The sequence below is a fragment of the Euphorbia lathyris genome, chromosome 2 (genome assembly GCF_963576675.1).
Source record: "Euphorbia lathyris chromosome 2, ddEupLath1.1, whole genome shotgun sequence".
NCBI classification, from domain to species: domain Eukaryota; kingdom Viridiplantae; phylum Streptophyta; class Magnoliopsida; order Malpighiales; family Euphorbiaceae; genus Euphorbia; species Euphorbia lathyris.
This window is the reverse complement of record NC_088911.1, coordinates 54,043,457-54,058,042: the sequence shown is the minus strand read 5'-3', so window position 1 is coordinate 54,058,042 and position 14,586 is coordinate 54,043,457. Positions and strand designations below refer to the sequence as shown.

Here is a 14,586-nt window from a genome sequence, read left to right as displayed (position 1 = left end):
TGTCCCTCTTTTCTTTGGTTCCCCTAAACGGTGTTTGCTAAGTTAGCTAGTTGGAAGGGTAGTTTTCTCTCGATGGTCGATCAACTTACCCCGATTAGCTTTGTGATAAATAGCTCTCTGCTTCACTCTTGTTCGATTTATAAATGGCCATATTCTCTTATTTCTAAGCTTCACCGAGCTATGCGAAACTTCATCTAAACAAGTAATAATTTAAGCTACAAACTCGTTTCTGTCTCTTGGAAAACGTGTTGTTTCTATAAGAAGGAAGGGGGGTTGGTATGAAAAACCTTGCTAATTTAAATAGCGGATGTTCAGTTGTTTGGGTTGGATTTTTATATCAGTCTAAGGATTTTATTCCTTCATTTTTCCGCAATCATTTCCTAATGGTTGGCCGCATTGCGAGGGAAGATTATTTCTCCTCTTCGGTCTGGTCTTCTGTTAAGAGGAGCCTTAATTTCATTCACGGAAATTATTTTTGGTTTATCGGTTCTTCAACAACTCTGAATTTCTGGACAGACAACTTGTTCAAACCAACAGTTGCGAAGCAAATGGGCATCTGTCGCAACGAGGTTTGCAGGACTCTATCAGTGATTTTCTGTCCATCGATGACTGGTTTAATCTTTCCCATTTATCATATATAGTAAGGCATAACGTTTTAATTGTTTCCAGCGCAGCTACTGTTTCAGATTCTTGTTTTTAGAATCTCAGTAAGGGCGCTAGATTTGCTATGAAAAATTCCTTCAACTCTATCAGGGAGTCGAGAAGTACAATCGACTGTTACACCTTTATTTGGAAAAAATTGCCTCCCTCATCATGCTCTCTCAAGGCTTGGAAGGGTGTCTTGGGAAAGCTTACTACTGCTTTCCACCTTCAACAAAAAGGTTTCACCATGGTCCGGTCGTGTCCTTTTTGTCAGAAAAGTGTTGGAACTAATGAGCACCTGATGTTCACTGGGCATCGTTTAAGTAGCTCCTTCCAAGTAAAGTTTTTTTCATACTTTAGAACTCAAACTCGAGATTTCTAATTTAAGACCACTTAAGACCACTTAAACCAACTTTATTTGATTTCAGCCCTTAGCCATTCAACCCAATTAAGATAAACAAGAAATACTTTACTAACAGAATATCATACATAATATTTAAGGATTCTAATACTCATTGCATAAATAGAATCTTTGACGCATTGCAATGGAATCCTTGTCAAGTGCATGCATCCTAATTTAGGGTCCTAGTACTAATAATCATGGTAGCACATTGTGAGATTACAATTAAAATAGAGAGTAATATAATTGGGAGCAAAGCACTTCACTATGCTTTGTGATTCTATAATATTTCTAGTTGATGCATGTAAGGATGGCAACATGTATCGTAATACTTACGGATACTCTGCAGTACCCGATCCTAATGTGACTACTTGTACCATGTATAAAAGAATATGGGACGAATATGAGATAAAAAAAACATTACCCATTACGGGTATAAAACGGGTATGGAAATACGTCCAGAATACTCATACCAGTTACCCATCATAATCCTTTTATATATTAAATTTTTTTTATCGTTTTGTAGATACAAAATGTTGGATTCAAACTCACAAACTTTTGTTTTCAACCATTGACTGATACACTAAACTATTTTATACTTATTAATTGAGGTTAAAACATATATAACTTAATATATAGAGTTGGTTATTAATTTCAATCAACATATAAAAGAAATCCTAAATCATTCGTATCCTATTACGCAACATATTAGTTCAATATTTAGATAGATGATTTATTAAATTTATACTTTATTAAAGATAGAATATTTTTTATTTTATGTATTGATTCTTAACGGATAAAAGTACCCGCGGTCCGCAAATTAAATGGAACGGGTATGTGATGCAAAAAGTATACCTGTTAAGATAATGGAACGGGTACAAGTAATTAAAAAACAAACGGATAGTGATTTGAGATTGACACTGTCTACGGGTACCCTACCCATCTAGATAGGTGGGACTGGGACTGAGACTTCCTAAATCAAAAGATGAGATTTGTCAAAAAAAGATGTTAGGAATCTTTCCAGCCTCCTAAGAGCATCTCGAGTGGTGAGGATAAAGGACCAATTTGCAATTTGCCAACTACCCCCAACCACTAGAGAAAGAAGTTTTGGAGTTGTTTTGATCTGCCGAGTCGCTGAATTCAGCGAGTCTCCAAAGAAAATTGAATGAGAATGGAGCCGACGCGCCGTAGAGGAAAGACAAGAAACGCGCTGTGCAAAACAAATGAAGAAGGTCTGCGTGGAGTTGTAGTCTTTATATGTGGGTGGGATAATATTTTATCCTGAAAAAAGCAAGAAATGGTGGGTCCCTTTAATTTTGGGTCTCCACTTTCCTTATTTAATTGTTTTGTTTTAAATTTAAGATATATTGTGGGTTCCTTTCAACTTTTATGTCTGATATCTTTATTGTTGTTTAAACTTTCATTTTTAAATGATTTTTTTATTATAACAGTTTTTAAAATTTAATATTCAGCAGCTCCAATTTTTATTTTCCATCAAAACGGTAAAAAATGCAACGGTTATATTCTTTGAAAACTTCACACAATTCAACGGTAATTTTTTTAAAAAATTGTATAAATATATACAATTTAACCATAAATAAACCACGATATTTTTCAATCTTCTTTCACTCTTTATATTTATTTTTCAATGGATCCTCATGATGAATACAGTCAATATTTCTCATACATTGTAAATTCTCAAAACACCGAAAATACAAGCTCACAAAGTCCTCCAATCCGACCTATTCCACGAAATATTCAATATGATCCTCATATGTCATATTCCACGACTCATCCGTTATACTATAATCCAAACAGTTATAGTGAGCCACCGATTGCAGTAGGTAATCGGCCAGTGATGTCGGGATACTTTTCTCATACCCTGTATCCTCAAGAACCATATACGGTTCCTAAAAATACGAGAAGAGACAGTTTCGGATCGTCGACCATGCCAGACGAATCTCCGAACACCGGTTCCGTTGTGGAGTCTGAAGTTCCAATAGTTCTGGAACCAAATGCAAACAATCAAAAATCAACGAAAATGAAGTGGACAAATATACGTGATGTACATTTAATTCCAGAATTGGCTGATAATAACCACAGATCCAATGGTGGGCACAGATTAAGCGAAGAGGGATTATTGGAAGAAAATTGCAAGTTACCATAATCAGTGGAAGAAGGAAGGTCCTGATGTGAATGACCAAACAACTTCCTGTCATTGGTACAAAATTAGTAAGGATGTATCTGGTTTTCATGGAGCATACACTACCATTAGGGAGAGCCACCCAAGCGGTCACGATGAAGCACATGTAATTAGTAGTGCTAATGAGCTATTTACTCAAAGATGTAATAAAAAATTTACTTATATACATTGTTGGGAAATCCTCAAAGGGCAGCCTAAGTGGCATGAGTTTTCAAATAAAAACAAAGCACAAGGTTCTTCAAAAAGAACAAAAAATTCTGCTTCAGGTGCCTACACTTCTTCAGGCTCGGCTCAGGAGGCAATTGAGGGTGGAACACACGAAGCGGTCGAACAACATCCAATTGGTCAGAAGGCAGCAAAAAAAGCCGCTAAAGCTAAAAACACTGCCAATATACCTGATGGCTTAGATTGGGATGAGTTAAAAGTGGATAGAGAGAAACGACAATCATCTCTTGATATTATTGCTCGTGCAGTTCAACAGCGGGAAGTAAATCGTCTTCAGAAAATTCGTGTACAAGATTTCGCAATCCTTGGTAAAGATACCTCGACTATGGATGATGAAGCTCTAGCAGATCACCGTAAAATGTGCCACTATATTAGGACTAAGTATGAATTTTAATGCATGTTATGTTATGTTTTTATTTTTATTATGTTATGTTATGTTTTTATTTTTTATTATGTTATGTGTATTTATTTAATGAACTTTAATTTTTAATGAACTTTAATTTTTATTATGTTATGTGTATTTATTTAATGAACTTTAATTTTTAATGAACTTTAATTTTTATTATGTTATATGTATTTATTTAATGAACTTTAATTTTTAAGTTTTTTATAAATAAATAAGTACTTCATTAAAAATACTGAAAATTACATCGAAAATACGAAAATTACAACATTAAAAATACGAAAATTACTTCATTAAAAATACTGAAAATACTGAAAATTACATCGAAAATACGAAAAATAACAACATTAAAAATACTAAACATACATGGCTTGAAAATACTAAAAATAACATTGAAATTACCAATCCCTCCTATTGATGGGCTCATGGCTTGGCGACAAATTCATAAATTCATAATCGATATCGTCGTCATCATCTTCATAATACTCCATGTTTTCTGAATTAACATAAACCCCAACAGACTCCTCTGCAAGATATATCTCTTTATATTCCTCTATTGTTTCTGAATAGTCGTTTGGAAGATTTCGCCAAGGACCATCATTCCAATTTTGACCAATGAGGTAGTTGTTTTTCTGTGCACAAACTTCTTCCAGTCGTCTGGATACGAAACGATGTTCATCCCATTTTTCACAAATAGAGAATGGATAAGCTTTATAAATCTCATGAAATGAATTAGATTTTGACAACTTTAGAAAGAATATGGCATGAATACAAAGTGCGATTGAAATGATTCAAGAGGATGATGAACTTGATCTTTATTTACTTCAACAAGTACAACAACAAGCCGACCACAATTCTGAACCTCGAAGGAGAAAATATATAAGACGTGATTGAGAAGCTGCTGCAGAACGTCTGTATAATGACTACTTTGCTGCTGAACCAGTTTATTCAGCTGAAGTTTTTCGCAGACGGTTCCGGATGAGTCGAAATTTGTTCCAACGTATAGTGGAAGACCTTGGAAATCACACAACATATTTCCAACAAAGGGTCGATGCGGCAAAAAGAAGTGGCTTGTCTCCACTCCAAAAATGTATAGCAGCTATGCGCATACTTGCGTATGGATCTCCGGCTAATGCTTTTGATGAATACATAAAAATTAGTGAGTGCACAACATTAGAATGTGTGGAAAAATTTTGTCGTGCTATTATCGAGATGTATGGGCCTGTGTATATGAGGAGGCCTAATGTTGCCGATGTACAACGTTTAATTCAGATGCACGAGGAACACCATGGGTTCCTTGAGATGCTTTGCAGTCTTGACTGCATGCATTGGGCATGGAAGAATTGTTCAGTTGCATGGAAGGGGCAATATACCCGAGGAGATTATGGATATCCAACAATCATGCTTGAAGCAGTCGCTTCAGTCGATCTTTGGATTTGGCACGCATATTTCGGTGTTGCTGGGTCCAATAATGACCTTAATGTTTTGAGCAGATCCAATTTGTTCCAAGATAATTTAAAAGGAACAGCACCGACGGTTCAGTTTACTGTTAACAACAAGACATATAATATGAGATATTATCTAACTGATGGTATCTATCCCGAATGAGCTGCTTTTGTGAAAAGCTTTCCACATGCTAATGACCCGAAACGAATATGTTACAAACAAAGGCATGAGAGCACACGGAAAGATGTTGAACGAGCATTCGGGGTACTTCAAGCCCGATTTGCAATAGTACGTGGACCAGCACGTACTTGGCATAAAAAAACTCCACGACATTATGGATGCTTGTGTAATATTACATAACATGATTGTTGAAAATGAGAGACACACTTACTTAAGAAACTTTCCAACTGAGGAATTTTCTCAGCCTATAGTTTCTGATGACATTCAACATGGGCCTGTTCCGGATTTTGCTGTTTATCTCGCAAGGGATTTACAAATCCGCGATAGAAACATGCACGGTCAACTAAAATTGGATCTAGTTGAGCACATCTGGGAACATTTCAGAATCACCGATATTACTATTTGAATGTCTAAAAAAATTTCTCTTTCAATCATGTTTTCCTTTTAATTTAATGCATTTACCTTGTTCGTTTTTTTCAAATGTATGTTTCCTTAATGTAATGGACTTTTGTTAATTACTAAAATCGATTAAAATTCGGAGAAAATAAATTATATTTACCTATTTAAATCCAATTAAATAAATTATTCAAATTATATAAATTTATTCGATTAATATTAAATATTGGTAGATTTTTATTTAATTAATATTAATTCATTAATGAATTTTATTATTATTATAAAATAGGTTAATTGATTAAAAGTAATGAAAATTAAATATTATATGACGCGTAGGACCCGTGATTGTAACTAACCACTAGAAATGATTTTTTTTTTTGGAGTTGTTTTGTTGAGAGGGTTTAGAAATTGGTGAGATGGAGTGGTTGGAGGGTGTGCAACCCTCCAATCACTAGAGTTGCTCTAAGTCCACGGATATTAGGAAAGCTTAAAGTCGTGGAGCAGTTCATTTGCCCTGAGAAAGATCGACTCATCATTTAATGAGATTATAAAGCAATTCCAGAGAATCACCTGTTCCATACATAAAAGAATTTTACAAACACAACTTAAATACAATTTGGGTACCCTAAAATTATATTCAAATGTCTCATCCAATTCGAGCACAGATAATGTGGCGTCCATGTTCTATTACATAATTCACGACCTTGTGTCTGTGGACTGCCAGCTAGTAAAACTCTCATCTGACACTCTTACATAATCCAACTTCAGCTGCACAATGATCCAAAAGTTATAAATTAGAATGGAATTCTCAGCGTACAAGCAGAGCCCCATCATCAACTTGTTCTTTCAAAATCCTCTATTCTTGTGTTTTGATGGAACCCAACACTTTTCAAGGAATTAAAAGCCCCCCAAAAAAAGTAAATACCACTCTACAAATGCTAGATAATTGAACTAATCATTTAGAAATTTTGAAATATAAACTATACGGGCGATATTTGCAAGTCAAAACTAAACTATGTAGCATTAGTAAAGTTGAAGAAAGGGTTTGTTTACCCTGTAACTTCCAGTACTCATCTGAGCTGCAGCTATGCTCTAGGCCGGGGTCTGCTGGAGTTGTCGATTCCATGCGAGAGAGCATGTTCAGCTACTGTGTTGGCCGCCATTCTGTTTAAGTATATAACTCAAATCAGTTTATCATAAATTAGACATGGAAGAGGAGGTTGTGATGATGGTGAGCTGAATGGCTCTTAACAAAACCAATTTAACTCAGTTAATCATAAATTTATGAACATAATTCGAACTTCTTGATGAGCTCCAACAAATCAATATGGTTGGTATCAATTGTTTTACATTAACATTCAATTCCTTACATTTTGATAGATTAAGCAAAATCTGGTATAAAAATAACTGTATAACGGCATCTAATAACACAAATTTACGTCCCAATAGTCCAGTGATACAATGCAAATCACAGACTTCCTATATCAGTATAGAAAGGAATCAGACCCATAGGTAATCAAAGTAATAGACTACTAATATTTATCAAAATTAACAGAAGCCAGAAAGCAAGGCACCCAAGAAACCCATACCATAAATAGCAGGCAAGGCACTATTCATGATAGTTGGAGCTATATTTATCACCCATACAGGCAATGTGTTCAAAACCACAGCAAAGCCGCCGGTAAAAGCAATCCTGTCCATGACATTTCGTTTATCCAAGTTTATCTGGTGCGACGTTTTAACAGTGTGACAATTGTGATAGTCTTTACACCAATGATGTACTGAAATTAAGCACAAAAAATCCGAAATACAGATTCAAGAACAAAATCAGATGGAAAGCCAAGAAAAAACAATAAATATATATGAGTCTATGAGATGAACCTGAACCTGTGGAGAGATGAATTTAGTGAGAATGAAGAGTCAGTGTCTGAATAAGTCTGAATTAGAGGTTTTATCATTCTACAAAACCACAGAACACATTCCTTCAATTCCTTTTCCAAACAACAAACTTAGAGTATTCCGAAGGAATTGAGGATTTGCAGATGTGGAGTCACTGTAGTATAACTGAAATTGAGGATACAACTTGTCCTCATATCACTGGAATTGAGGATTTGCAGTAAATAGCTGGAATGATGGTAAATTTAGCGGGCTGTCTCTAGTGACAGTTTATGGGCCCACCCCATTTACTAATACATAGATACTTTTCAGTTAAGCCCATTGGGACTGCTGCAACTACAGCTAATGGCTTCTACAAAAAGGCTGCTAAAGGCCACTTTTGCTGTAGTGAAAGAAGAACAAAAGTTTCCTCAGTTCAACCCCACCCATTTCTTAAAACTCAATGCCGCTTCTCTCTTTTTTAATTGTCCTTCTGTCTGGAATTTGGGAGCTTTTCCCTTATGAAGTGTTTTATGGTACTTCAAGAACAGGGTTCGGAACTTGTACTTGTCAATGAACATATTTTCTTTCTCCATCATACTCACAACTTCATTCGCACGAACGAAAAATCCACCTCTTACGAATGTATAAAGTACAGAATCCAGGAGTTCCTGGTCAAACTTCATTGAGGTGGATGAAGCAAGAACTTTCATTTCACCCCATAGTTCTGTTACCTCCACATATTTCCCTCCAACAGCAGCATAACCAGTTACCATAGAATGAAATGTTTGTGCATTTGGGTTATGCCCTAGACTCGTCATCTTCTTCAAAGCCTTCTCAGCATCATGCATCAATCTTTTTCTAGAGAAAAAGTGGATTACATTATTCCAATCATGAACTCCAGAATCCACTGTCTGTCCTTCCTTGATTTCCTGCAAGAGCTTTGCCATGAACCTTGCCTCACCCCCCTCAGCACATCCCTTAACCAACAACTCAAATTCCTTATGACCAGCTCTTGGTATTTTAGCATCTTTCATCTCTTTAAACAGGTGGAGTGCTCCTTGAGTATCTTTTTGTAGGATTCGGGTTTCAATCAATGACTCATAACTGCTTGAATCTAGTTGGATTCCTGCTCTACGAGCATCTCGTAAAAGTGATGCGACCTCTCCTAGTCTATTAGCTTTACAATATGCAGCTAAAAGAGAGGCATATACAGAAGAACTTACTCTAACCCCGGTCAAACGCATCTCATCAAGAAGGTCGTGAGCCTGATCTAACCACCCAAGTGAGATACAAGAATTGATGACATGAACCAAGATTGAATCATCATTTGAAGCAGGAGAACCTTCTTTCTCTGCCTTGATAAGAAAATCAGCCAACTCCTTAATCTTGCCAGATTCTAGAAAAGCCTTGACCAGTTTCAAGTAAATTCTTTCAGTAGGCTGAAGAATACCGCGATCTGTTGTTATTAATTCAACTTGCGTCTGCAACTTTGCTAAGAGAATCTCAAGTAGTCTCTTTGCCTCTGCATCAAGTTTCAAGAACTTTCGGTCCTTAGAGAACTCTTCATAAGAAATTATGGGATCTTCTCCATTTAATGTATCTTCACTTAAGCCATCTGGTTGTCTTTGGTTCAAGCTTTCCACAGAAACACGTCTGTCAGAGGACCAACTATTTGCTCCAGCAACAAGCTTTGCTGCAGCAAGAGCATTCTGTGCTTCCTTTGCCTTCTGAAGCATTTTCAAAACCATGTTTGAAGCAGAATCAAGATCACCAAATTTCAAATGGCATTTTAACAAACAATTATAGAACTGTCGAAAGTGAATATCAGTTAAACTGTGGATTTCATCTACATGTCTCTGAAGTTTCTTCAGTTCTTCTCTTCTCCCATTCCTCTCATATATATGTGCCATGATGATTAAGAAGCTTGGATCGACTTTAACACCTATACGAGGAGTCATGTCAAGGAGCGCCTCAGCTTTCCTTGTTGTACCAAACAAGAGGCACCCAGCCAAAGCAATGTTCACAGCAGTAGTATTAGGCTTCATAGCAATCAAAGGTGCATTGCTCTTTTTACGAGAATCCACCCTCCCATCTTGGAACAAGTAACCTATTTCATGTATCAGCTCAGCAGCAAGGTAAGCTCCAGGAGCTGTTAGGGACATGAAGCCCAAGATTGCTGACCAAGCAGCCACAGGGGGATATAGTTCCATTGCCACCAACTTCCTTAAAATAGTTGATGCTGGAACTGGCAAAGCACATTTGGCAAGACCAAAGGAGAGATAAATAAGAGGATCTTTTTCCAACAAATTCTGTTTACTTTCCTCAATTGCCTGTTCCACCAAGACATATGCCTTCTCAAGCCACTGAACATCCATGCTTTCAGCACAACATGCTAGTAGCTTATTTACAATAAATTTTCGAGGAAACCCTTCTATCTGCATGTGTTGTTCAAACAATGTCCAAGCATCATTAACTCTATGCTCATCAATTGCATTTTCTATTTCCATGCTTAGTTTACCAGTGTCTCGAGCCTGAACCAAGATAGGTCCAGCCACAGTAGATAAAGAATGCACTTGATGACCGACCACATTAGAAATTCCTAAAACAACATTTGGAAAAAGGAAGGTGGTCAATCTAATGACCTCACAGGCAGGCCCCTGATTCAAAGAAATTGGTAACTGGTGTCTGGAAATCCGAGCAGCATTAAATCCATCATTAAAAAGTAGGGACAATAAAATTCTAGGGGAACTAACTGTGAACCCATTGCTCAATTTCCTTAAAGACAGCATCATTTCAACCAAATAGCAAAAAAATGGGAATCTTTGGCCTTTTAACTAAACCTGTTACCAGCAAATGAAATCAAAATTGTTAGCATAATGAAGTCTTAAATGATATTTATATATGTTAAAAGGAGTACGTTAAGTCTCAAAGGGAGAAGGAAAACGACAACAAGAACTCCAAAAAAAGTTTTCAGAATAGAACTGAACAGGGTAACAATAGAATGTTTGTTCTCAACAGGGCATTTTATCAAACAGATAAAACTCACCATACGTTCGCAACATCATAATTAGAAAAACATAGACTAGAGACAAGGTAATACTCACACCAAATGATCATTTCTAAAAAGCTAGCTTGAATTGAAAATAGAAGTGGAGCTGAAGAAGAGAGCTGATCAATTTGCCTGCAATTGCTAGTGCTTTGTCAGGGAATTTTTTTTAACAGAAATTGGTTTTGGAATATTAAGGACAGCATCGATTGTGAGATAGACTTGAGAAGCAACAAGTTATGCTTAGGATCAATGTTATGATACTAATGACAATTTATACCAATAAAGAACCTCGTTTCTCTTTTATGCTTAAAAGGAAAACAACAGTTTTTAGGATCTAAACACTAAGATTCCCCTTTTAATAATGTCAAGAATAATTCATATTTAGGGTCAAGGAGGATAGGTGCTGGGTATTTATCATGAATGTATTTAAACTGAATTATTTGACAATACTATATAACAAATAACACTGTTTTGGTTCTAAAAAATGTAATTTGCTCCATAACCTTGTCATTTCTCAACAAGCACAATCAGAAGCACAAATAAATCCTAATATCTAGTCTTAACTATAAGCAGACCAATAACAACAGAATCCTATAAATTACAACACAGCAAACCACAAACTTAACTTCCACTAAAAGTTAAACCAGAGAAATTAGCTTATTGATTTATGTCTTCTTTACTCCAAATTCTATCTTCAACTCTTTCTTTGTCTAGTTCATTCTAATTCCAGTGCTACTCATATCAGAGAAACGGAAAAAATGATGAGATTAAGAAATCATCGAAAGCCAAAAAGTCTATAAAATGAAGGAATAGAGGTCCGGATTAAGAAGTGTTTAACAAAAAGAAATGTCCATATTTACGGAATTGATTGACCATAGGATTCAAAGTACTGGGAATAATTTTATATTTCAGAACTCAGTAAGAAAAGATGAAAAAGAAGGTAAAGTTTGAACTAATTCACAGCAATAACTAAATCTAATTTGCATATCCGGGACAAAATAGAAGGTTGAAATTCTTCATCAAAAAAATCAAATACCACCAAAATTAATTTCTTTCCATCAAGTTCAAAGTGATACAAGATAACCCACAAAAAAAAAAAAACCTAAACTTTTGGATGAAACCCTCTGCATGTATCAAATACTTATCATACTTCCAAAACACAATTACGAATCTAATAGAAAAGTTTAGAATCTATATTCCTACCTCATGTCCATGAGTCTTGTAGAATGCACCTGATCTAAGTTTCTCGAACTTAAGGGTTCTCCATTTCATTTTCATCCCTATAGAAATCGGACGAAGAGTCTCATCCTTAGTCAAGGTGATACAAAACAATGAAGTGATGAAAGGATTAGAGAGAAAATGAAACTAGGGCAAATGGTTTCTAGTGGATATTTGGGTTATTCTATCAAATATCCAAAATTTGAATAATGTATAAAATAATTCCTTGAATCACAAAATGAAAAACTTAGGAACAAATGTGACTCAATCAGCATCTGAACCTGTCATGAAGCAGAGGAAGCGCCATAGTATGAAACGAATCAAGGATTACCAAATAACTTTCTAAAGCCAAATAATAATAATAATAAGGCTAAATTCTGAAACCCAGCTGATTAAAGGACGCAAAAACGCAATACCTTTAGACTTTTAAGGAAAGCTCTTCAGAAATCAAAGCACCGGACGCAGTCTGCCAACAATAACACCCAGTTTGATATAAGCATTAATCATTTCCTCTTTCGTGGATTTTGGGTCATTTTGGAACTTCAAAACGACAAGCCAGTGCTCATAGTCGCAGCCATCAATTTAACTCCGATAAGAATCGGTTCTCGGTTAATTAACGATGGCCAATAAAAGCTAATTGGATTGTCATGGTTGGATGGGTGCATGAAGAGTGATTAAATTATATTAATCTTTAGTTCTCAAACCTCTCTTCTTTTTTTGACTACAAACAAACCTCTCTTCTAATTAGGGTTTGAGGTTTTGGTGCTGCAATTAGGGTTTTGGGGGAGAAGAGTTCTATGAGATTATGACACAACCAATGGATTGATTACTTAGCTTTGGGTTAACTAAGTTTAATAATAGGTGATACCTAATAAATATGGGAAAATTACAAAACTAGGTCAAATGGGAGGTCCATTTACATATTTAACCCATTTACTCAATCTACTACATATCTAGACTGATTTTATGTGACTTTCCCATAATACCCCTAATCTTCCCACTTCCTCCCTTACGCGAACGTTCTCTCCCCTCTTCTCCTTGGTTGCGCGAAACGCAGCTCCTCCATTAATGATTCCAAGACTTTTGATATTCCTATCTTCCTTTAAATTCCACGAAATCTGGTTCATTTCTCCAAATCACAATGAATTTCTCTTCTTCCTCTCTTCATCTCTTGATTCTGCAACTTCCTAATCCTAGAAAACGAAGTCATGGTTCTTCATCTTCCATTTCCTGCTCGTTCGAAGAAATGGTGATTCTACGTTATTTTCATCGTTTTTCCCAGTTTATCATATTGGGTTCATCAAAAAATGTAAGTATATGCTGTTTTTTCTGCATTTTCCCCCATAAATCCACTTAGCATATGCGGTTATCGCGAGGTCTTCGGGGAGAAATTTATCGATTTCACTTCGCGAAACGCTGATTACGCGAAGTTTGCGAAGTAATTCGATAAATTTCTCTCGCAGACTCCGCGAAATCAGCGTTTCGCGAAGTCAGAGCGTCACATTCCTTATACATTTATGTTCGCATACTTAGCGAATCGTCGTTTCGCGAAGCCAAATCTTCCTTTTTTCTGACTAACACGATTAAATTTTTCTGAAGGTGGTTGAATACGTAATATTCATTCCTGGAAGCCGGTGTGTTAGGGCGCCATGAGAGACATCCATTCAAAAACGTCTGGACTTCCATCCCTCTGTGGTTAATAATAGCCTATGTATAATGAAGTGATTTGTTAGCAGTTTATTGTGGCAATCTTAGTGAATAGTAGCCTATGTATTATGAGGTGGTTTGTTAGGAGTTTATTGTGGCAATCTTGTTGTAAATTTTGATAATGTTATGATTTTAATGTTAGAATCTGTTGTTATTTGCCATTTTTTTGTTATATACCACTTCGCGAATTAGCTACAAAACATATCCAGGCTTCGCATATGCGAATTAAATTCATCAAATAAATCAAACTCTAGCTTCGCAGGCTTCGCATATGCGAACTAAATTCAACAATTATTATGAACATTAGCTTCGCATAATATTGAATTTGCGAAGTCAGACGGGAGGGGGTGAGACGCGCGTAAATATTGAGGGTATTATGGGAAAGTCACACAAAATCAGTCTAGATACGTAGTAGGATGAGTAAATGGGTTAAATATGTAAATGGGCCTCCCATTTGACCCAGTTTTGTAATTTTCCCAATAAATATTTTATTGAAATGTGATTTAGATGTTGATCAATATCACCCTTGCATTCAGTACATTCACATGAAACATTGATATTAGGAAAGAAATATTCTTTAAAGATGCGAACAATATCCTTCAGCACGTGGATAAATATCCAATGTTTGTCCCTACGGTCGTACAACTTGGAAAAAGGAACGGTTGGATTAGGATAAAAGGTTACCCAAAGGATGTGAGGTACAAGTTAGAGTGCACCGCCTGACACCACGAAGGCTTAGAGGCCTTAGGCCAATGAAATGAGGACAGCTGACAGCATGCTTGCTATGTGACAAAGTACACCACCTGACGTCATTACATTCTGAAGGTTGCAAAACCAAC

General features: G+C 36.0%; 1 protein-coding gene across 3 annotated transcripts; it reads right to left on the bottom strand.

The window, feature by feature from the left end:
- Nucleotides 1–6,451: 6,451 nt before the first annotated feature.
- LOC136218240 (pentatricopeptide repeat-containing protein At1g03100, mitochondrial) lies at nt 6,452–12,850 on the bottom strand. 3 transcript variants are annotated; one of them, XM_066005029.1, is made up of 6 exons: nt 12,457–12,850; nt 12,026–12,102; nt 7,783–10,613; nt 7,485–7,676; nt 6,949–7,059; nt 6,452–6,663 (listed from the first exon to the last, which is right to left on the bottom strand). In XM_066005029.1, exon 3 carries the CDS (start codon nt 10,563–10,565, stop codon nt 8,202–8,204), a length of 2,364 nt encoding a protein of 787 aa, XP_065861101.1. In that variant the 5' UTR covers nt 10,566–10,613; nt 12,026–12,102; nt 12,457–12,850; the 3' UTR covers nt 6,452–6,663; nt 6,949–7,059; nt 7,485–7,676; nt 7,783–8,201. The 3 variants fall into 3 exon arrangements, with proteins under 3 accessions (XP_065861101.1, XP_065861100.1, XP_065861099.1); XM_066005028.1 differs by lacking the exon at nt 12,026–12,102 and having other exon boundaries at nt 7,777–10,613; XM_066005027.1 differs by lacking the exon at nt 12,026–12,102.
- Nucleotides 12,851–14,586: the final 1,736 nt, after the last annotated feature.